At 50.8% G+C, this 8272-nt stretch overlaps 1 protein-coding gene across 1 annotated transcript; it reads right to left on the bottom strand.

Moving 5' to 3' along the window:
• Positions 1 to 1230: 1230 nt before the first annotated feature.
• FRAT2 (FRAT regulator of WNT signaling pathway 2) lies at positions 1231 to 3726 on the bottom strand. Its single transcript, XM_055253628.2, has one exon. The coding sequence runs from the start codon at positions 3307 to 3309 to the stop codon at positions 2608 to 2610; it is 702 nt and encodes a 233-aa protein (XP_055109603.2). The 5' UTR covers positions 3310 to 3726; the 3' UTR covers positions 1231 to 2607.
• Positions 3727 to 8272: the final 4546 nt, after the last annotated feature.

Genomic DNA, 8272 nt, shown 5'->3' with positions numbered 1-8272 from the left:
AGAGCAAGACTCCGTCTCAAAAAAAAAAAAAAAAAAAAAAGCCACGTGGTAGTACCAAGAATGAGCAGCTATCACTTTTTGAGCAATGAAGTCTCCCCTTCAAGTCCTCATTTAACCCTTCCAACTCCCCTATTAAGTACTATTGTTTTACAAATCACAAGGGAAAAACTCAGAGTCGTGACTTGCCCACCATGACACAGCTGGTGAGCAGAAAGGGCTGAGTCAACTGAGCATCGGCCTTCCTCTGCAGCCCCAGCCTTGGGAGTGTGCTGAGCAGGAGAGGTTCCCTGGGGGCTGGTTAGTAGATCTGGGCAAGGAAGGGGCAAGGCAGGGGCCAGGTGTGGTGGTTCACGCCTTTACTCTCAGCACTTTGGGAGGCTGAGGAGGGCAGATCACTTGAGATCAAGAGTTCAAGACCAGCCTGGGCAACACAGTGAGACCCCATCTCTACTAAAAATATAAAAAATTAGCCTGGCATGGTGGTTTGAGCCTGTAGTCCCAGCTACTCAGGAGGTTGAGGTGGGAGGACTGTTTGAGCCCAGGAGGCTGAGGCTGCAGTGAGCCAAGATTGTGCCACTGCACTCCAACCTCGGTTACAGGTTACATCTCAAAATAATAAAATTAAATTAAAAAGAGAAAAGGGCAAAGCAGGAACTAGGAAGGGATTCAGCAAGGGCTCTATGCCTGGGAAGACAGGGCAGAGAGAGAATGAGGAGAGGAGGAGGGCTACTTCAGTCAAATCTAACCCCTGAGTGCTCAAACCAAGCCATTTTAAAACTACCAAATACACTGCTGTAAAACCCTGTTTTTCTCTCCCAAGGCCATAGCTCAAGACTAGGTCAGTCTCAAAGGGGAAAGCAGGCTGGCTTCGCCTGTGCCCTACCCATTTTGCACAAAAACGTCCAGATGAAAACCCACCTCCCTCCACCACGGCACCTCTTTGCTCTCCAGCCCAGAAAGCATTTCTAGAATACACTGTCTTTCCACAAAGGGAGTGGAAGCCCATCTTGCAGCTTCTAAAAACCTGGACTTAATTTTCTGATCTTGTGGAACAAAAACTTAGAAGCACTCAAGTACTGTGGCTCTACTAGGATTCTGTGCCCATCAGCATTGGCCCAAACCATTTGTTCAGGTCCCCCTGTTTAGCCCAAGTGCCCTCTTTATTATTAAGCACACCCCTATATGCTTTTCTGCCCCTCTCCCACCTTCCACCAAAATGCCAAACCGTGCTCCAAAACAAAAACCAAATTTATTCAGCAGACATTTTAATTATGAAATCCTATAAATCAGGACCACCACAATTTCAGACACTCCGTTGCGAAGTGTACATCAATAGCTACATCTGGAGGATGAATAAGCCATTGAATCTTTTAAAAATTGGTTTAGCTACCTTAAAGTTTGGGGGTGGCACCTTACAAAAGCGCCGTCAAGTTTCACAAGGGTACAGCCAGCGGCTTCTCCTCTGGGAGGGTCACATTTTAAAACCGGTTTCAGACACAAAAGGGCTGGCACGCGAGGAGGAAATAAATTGTGCGGGTGAGGAATCGCGCCGAGGCCGAGGCCCATGGCTCCATGGAGGGCCAGAAGAGAGCAGAAAAACGTCCAGGGTCTCTCATGCATTCCTATAGACACCAGAAAGGGTGGAATAAGAAAGCTCAGCTGGGAGGACAGGAAAGAGACTCAAAAGATTGTTTATGACTTTCTGAGAAAGCTCCTGGCATGGCCATGAGTGGCCTTCTGCGAGTCCTGAAAAAGGAAAGCACAGAAAACAGGAAAGAACTCTCCCTACACGTCCCTCTCTGCCTGTTTGTGAACTTGGGAGACTCCAAGCGGTGGTAAAGCACCAACAGGGCTCCTCTTGGAGCAAGAGAAAGAAAAGACTCCGGGGTGAGTAAGTTCTCCCAGGAACCCCACAGCAAACCATGACCTTGATCACAGGTGGCAAGGTCAAGTCATTTACAAGTCCACATTCAAATCCAACTCTCCCACCTGCAAAATTCTTCACCTCCCTCCAGTCCCTTAATTAGAGTTCACATCTCCCACCTTCACCAGCCACCGAATCGGTGGGAGAAAGGGGCAATGCCAACCCACCCACCACCAAACTTTTACATTCTTCTCCCCTCTGGAATTTCTTGGCACAGCAATTGTAGCACCACTTTCACTAAGTTCCTCCACCGGAAAATAAGAAAATGTATGCGTGTCGTTAGTTTTCAAGTATTGTTATAAAGCCATCGCGATTCCTGCCCCTGAGCCCTCCTTAAACAATCCAAGCTCACGACACCCCCAAAGGCTAAGTGAGGTACAAGTCGATGCAAGTAGCTGCCATAGTTCTCCCAGTTTATCCCAGGTCCTTGGGCTTGGATGGCCCGGGAAATTCTCATGCCCCACGGATGCACCCTGGCGCATACATTTCTCCACGCTTAAGTTTTCTCCGACGGCCTCGCCGCGGCTGGTAACTTCTCGGGTTGAGATCTCTCCCCACGCGCCTCCCCGCAGCCAAAGTGGTCGCTCCCAGGCTGGCGACGTCGGCTTCAGCTCAGAGTTAGTAGAACTGGACGCTGTTGGGTCTACGCAGCGGCCTCCACTTCCTCCTCCAGGAGGCCTGGATCAGAGCAAGGAGCCTGAGGGCTGCAGGGTAATGGGGTCAGGTCCGCTGCGGCCTCCCCCGGGCCCAGGGGCGCTTGCGGGGCCCGTGGCTGCAACCGCGGCGACGGCTCGTTGGAGTCTCCGCACGGCTTCCTTGATGAGGTTTCCCGAAAGCACAAGCTGCTGGAGGAGCCGATGCGGGTCGTCGTCGCCGGCGCGTGCCCCGGCTGGGGTCCATCGGCGCTGCTGCAGGCGGCGGGAGGTGACCGCCTCCCTGAGCCATCCTCGCCGGCACGGCCCCGGCAGCGCGCTGGGGCCTGCGGCGAGCTCGGCCACGCAGTAGGGCGCAGCGCGGCCCCGCACGCGGCCGCGGTCCCCTACGGCGCAGCGCAGGGCCCCAGAGGGCGCCGGGCCCACCGTCTCAGCCGACGCGGGCGGCAGCAGCAGCGGCACCGCCGGGGGCCGGGCCTTGTCCGCCGGCACCGCCGCAGACAGAGGCCCCGGGGCCCGCAGCGGCGCCCCCGGGGGCGCGCACGGCAAAGCTGGGCTATCCTGCGCCGCGTCCAGCTGCAGCGTCTCGCCGATCTGGGCCACCAGCCGGTCCACCTCGCCCGAGCTGCCTAGCGTCACCGACTGCTGCAGCAGGAGGAAGCTGTCCTCCTCCTCTTCCTCCCCCTCCGCCTCCTCGCCGGCTTCCTCTTCCTCCTCCCTCCGGCACGGCATGGCCCCCCGTCCTGGCACCCGGAGCTGTGCGGGCGTCGCTGGGGCTTGGTTGCCCGCGGGCGCGGAGCTGCGGGCGAAGCCGGAGCTGGGGCGGACGCGGAAGCCGGAGCCCGCCAGGCACTCGAGCCGCGCGCCTGCAGCCGCGGGAGCCGGAATCCTGCCGGCTCCGGTTGATTTGTAAACAATGGGTGACGTCGCGCCGGGCCCTACCACCGTGCCGGGGCGGGGGTGACGCGCAAGCAGGCACGGGGGCGCAGGGCGGCGCAGGCGGCGACGGTGTTCGTTGTCCCTCCAGGAGGGGGTCCGGGGCGTGGGGACTGATTTCCGACCGCCCGGGCCCAACGAACCGTGCGGAAACTTGGCGCCTCGGAGGAGGCTGGGGTTGGTTGCTCCCACGCACGGACACACCCACACCCACTCCGGGCCCGCCTCCTGGTCCGCGGCCTCCCTCCCCACGTGTCGGCCGCGCCTAAGCCCGCCCGACTCCCGCCCCGCGCACCCGCAGTTCCCGGCCCCGGGCGTGGGGGAGGGGCGGGCCGCCGCGGGTCCGGCTTCGAGGAGGGGGGGCGGGGAAAGGCGGAGGGAATTGGGAGTGAAGAGGCGGCACCTTATTTGTTTACTTATTCACTTATTTATTATTTAGAAAGGGTCTCTGTCTCCCAGGCTGAAGTATAGTGGCGCGAACACGGCTTACTGCAGCCTCGAACTCTGGCTTAAGCGATCCTCCCACTTTAAGCCTCCCGAGCAGCTGGGACCACAGGCGCGGCCACCACGCCTGGCTAATTAAAAAAAATTTTTTTGTAGAGACGGCGGGGGTCCTCACTATATTGCTCAGGCTGGTCTCGAACTCTTGGGCTCAAGGAGTCCTCGCTCCTCGGCCTCCGAAAGTGTTGGGGTTACTGGCGTCAGCTGCCGCGCCAGGCCTAAGAGGGGACGCTTTGAAGCAGGGCAGAATCGCTCTGAGGTGAGGTTCCAGAGGCTTTCCCTCCCGCAGTCTTCGAGCCTTCTTCATGAGAATAGGACTTGAGAGTTTAAGACTCACCGCCGCTTGGCTAAAGAAGGGTTGACGTCGTCTTTTTTTTTTTTTTTTTTTTTTTTTTAAGGTTCAAATAGAAATATAGGGGATTGGCCAGGAACGGTGGGTGGCTCATGCCTGTGATCCCAACATTTTGGGAGGCCGAGGCGGGCGGATCACCTGAGGTCAGGAGTTCGAGACCAGTCTGGCCAACATGGTGAAACCCCATCTCTGCTAAAAATACAAAAATTAGCCGGGCGTGGTGGCGGGCGCCTGTAGTCCCAGCTACTCGGAAGACTGAGGCAGGAGAATGGTTTGAACCCGGGAGGTGGAGGTTGCAGTGAGCCGAGATCACGCCACTGCACTCCAGCCTGGGCAACAGAGCGAGACCCCGTCTCAAAAAAAAACAAAAAAAGAAAAAGAAAAATATAAGGGATGGAAAAAATCTCTCATGGTTCACATTTAAATTTTTTTCCTTTTTAGCCTTTGTTCTATGAAAGTGTAGTATACAAACACACACATACAGTGTTACACACTTTTCCACTTTGCCTTACCTCATAAACGTTTTTCGTGTTATTGCATGCACTTCGAAAACATTTTAATGATTACATAAGTTTCCATCAAGTGCCTGTGGTTTTAACATTTGCCTAATTTCACCATCGTTAAGTTTGTGACTAACATTTTTGTGCGTAACACTTTAAGATATTGATGATTCTTTCCTTAGAGTATATTCCCAGGAGTGGAATTTTAAGTCACAGGAGTTGGGTATTTTAAGGTTTACTGACAAATGTTGAGGAAATCTCTTTCCAAGAGTTAGGTAAATGTACTCTACCATCATTAATGCTTGAGCATACATCATTACACCGTCACTAGTATTTGAGTATTATTGAATTTTTTTTTTGCGGATTATATGGGGAAATTTTCTCCCTTCAGTTTGCATATCTTTGATTTCAGTTAGGTAGAGCAGTTTTCTAAATGTTTGTTAACAAACTGTACTTCCTTTCTTATGAATTGTCTATTTCCTAATAAGATTTTCCTAGGGAGTGTTTCTTACGTATTTGCATGACTCCTTTACATACCAAATATTAACCCTTTTCTTTCATATTTTACTGTAAATACGTCTCCAGGCTTTTGTTGGCTCTGTACAGTCATTTTTTCCCCCAGTAAAACCAAATTTTCATGTAGGCAAATTTTAAAATCCCTTTGAAATTTCTAACACGATGCTAAATTTGGAGTCTCCTTGCTGCCAGAAAGTTATTAAATATTCCATTCTATTTTCTTTAGATTTTTCAAATGCCTTGATTTTTTTTTTTTTTTTCAAATCCACCTGGGATTAATGTTGGTCTTTGGTTCAAGGAGATGACATAAAATTATTTTTTTCCTAGAGAGCTTGCCAGCCAAAGGTGTATTCTTCACTAGGACAGAGGTGTGAGGGTAGCATAAACACAAGCTGTCTGGTGAGTTTCCAGTTGCTGGTTAAGCTAGTGGTTGTGAGGAGTGGGTGGGGCTGGGAATGTTTTGATCAGTCTGTTGTGTGAAATCAAAAGAACCCAGAACAGGTTGTACAAAGACCTAGATCCAAGTCTCATTCCTGCCACATCCTGGGTGTGGGACTCCAGGCAAATCAGTTTACAAGTGTTTTCACTTGTAAATGAGAAAAATAATCCCTGCCCGGCCTCCCTCTGAGGATTGTTTTCAGGATCAAATAAGATAATGGGAACGGGTTTTGTCAAGCATTACACAAATGTAGGATTAGGTCCAGCGGTTTACTAACAGAGGTCTGGCTCAATTCCAGCGAGTCCCCCCTGGGGAGCATCTAACATAATAATGTTGAAGATCCCCCCCAGGCAGCCCACTAGGTGAAACGTACCCTTGAAGGTATTACTTGCCTGCTCTGGCCACGTTTCTTAAATTCTGCCTCAGGTCTCCCCTGACCTGGGATTGTGTAGGGCTTTACTGAAGTCAGCCCGGAGGCTCCCAAGCCCCAGTGAGTCTCCGCAACTAGTTCTGCAGGTTTGAGTGATGGAGACTTTCCCAGTGGGCAGCCTCCCACCTCTATCTCCCGAGGGCTGTTCACACACTTCACTGATGAGGACTGGAAGCCATTCCCCCCAGAGAGACTGATTCTCATTTTCATTCCGATGGTACTTACTGGAGAATTTCGAGAGGAATGAAAATTAGGGGAGGGCTTATGGATTTCAGTAGAGTTAAAATGGTAATTTCTTCCTCCTTTCCGTATGATGATGCCTGGCTGTAAGTAGAGAAAAGCAGTTTTATGCTCCATTGACTTTAAACATTAATGGGTCTGGTTTAACTATTGTCTCACCCAGCATCCCTGGAAGTTGTTTTTGTCTTCCTGTCAGGGCAATTCCAATAGTGTTCTTCGTACTATAGGAAATGGAGCTTTAAGATGGCATTCTTCAAAAAAAAAAAAAAATCTTCCCTTTGTAATGTTGCTTTTGTGTGAAGATTGCTATGTAAATATACTGGGACTTGGATATTATACTATTCATTACAGAGATGAATTCATTACAGAAAACCAGCTCCATTTTCTGGGGCCACCTCTCTGGAGAGCTCTGAGAGAGAGAAGTGCTGTGCTGGACCGGTGGGAGGCAGAGAAATGCCCTGGATTAGGAAGCAAAATACAAGATGCTAGAAAGGCTCAGATGCAATTAAAAGTAATGACGGTATCAAAAAGGGAAGCGATGAGAACTTGTGTGCCCAGCACACTGGCTCCCTGCCTGGAAAGACACACTCTCGGACAGCATTCAGAATTGCCCAGGGAAGAACAGAATTCAAGGATTTTCTGCATTCGCTTAGATTGCATTGAAATTCTCTGCAAGGAGTTTGCTTTCCACACAGACCTTGTTTCAAGTTACCTGCCCTCAGAGACATTAGCTATAGTACAGTGGGATGAACACTAGGCTTGGGAATACCACCTGGATGGGGTCACTTTATCCTTCTGTGCCTGATTCCTCATCTGTAAAATGGGGGACGGTCCCTTGTTTATGAAATGGTTATATTACGTGAGAATAGTATGTATGGGAAGACTCATCATGTGGACCCTGAGGGTGGTGTTGGCATAGGTTCTAGGCAGCAGAAATACTCTTAGGGATGTTCAAGTTTTGTTTGTTTTTTGAGACGGAGTTTTGCTCTTGTTGCCCAGGTTGGAGTGCAATGGCATGATCTCAGCTCACTGCAAACTCTGCCTCCCAGGTTCAAGAGATTCTCCTGCCTCAGCCTCTCGAGTAGCTGAGATTACAGGCATGCGCCACCATGCCTGGCTAATTTTGTACGTTTAGTAGAGATGGGATTTCTCCATGTTGTTCAGGCTGGTCTCGAACTCCCGACCTCAGGTGATCTGCCCACCTTGGCCTCCCAAAGTGCTAGGATTACAGGCGTGAGCCACTGTGCCAGCCTGATGTTCAAGTTTTTTGGGGTTTTTTTGTTTGTTTGTTTTTTGTTTTTTTGAGATGGAGTTTCGTTCTTGCTGCCCAGGCTGGAGTGCAAGGCCGCAATCTCCACCATGCCTGGCCAATACAACAAAATTTTATTCAGCCATGAAAAGGAATGAACTATTGATACATGCTATAACATTTTGCTCAAAAACATGCTGAGTGAAGCCAGACCCAATATAGGGCGGGCGCGGTGGCTCATGCCTGTAATCCCAGCACTTTGGGAGGCCAAGGTGGGCAGATCATGAAGTCAAGAGATCGAGACCATCTTGGCCAACATGGTGAAACCCCATCTCTACTAAAAAAAATACAAAAATTAGCTGGGCATGGTGACCTGTAGTCTCGGCTGCTAGGGAGGCTGAGGCAGGAGAATCCCTTGAAGCCGGGAGGCGGAGCTTGCAGTGAGCCGGGATCGTGCCATTGCACTCCAGCCTGGGCGACAGAGCGAGACTCCGTCTCAAAAAAAAAAAAAAAAAAAAAAAAAAAAAAAGAA

The sequence above is a fragment of the Symphalangus syndactylus genome, chromosome 2 (assembly GCF_028878055.3).
Source record: "Symphalangus syndactylus isolate Jambi chromosome 2, NHGRI_mSymSyn1-v2.1_pri, whole genome shotgun sequence".
Classification (NCBI taxonomy): Eukaryota; Metazoa; Chordata; class Mammalia; order Primates; family Hylobatidae; genus Symphalangus; species Symphalangus syndactylus.
Note: the sequence above shows the minus strand (reverse complement) of the source record. Positions and strands in the feature narration are given on the sequence as shown.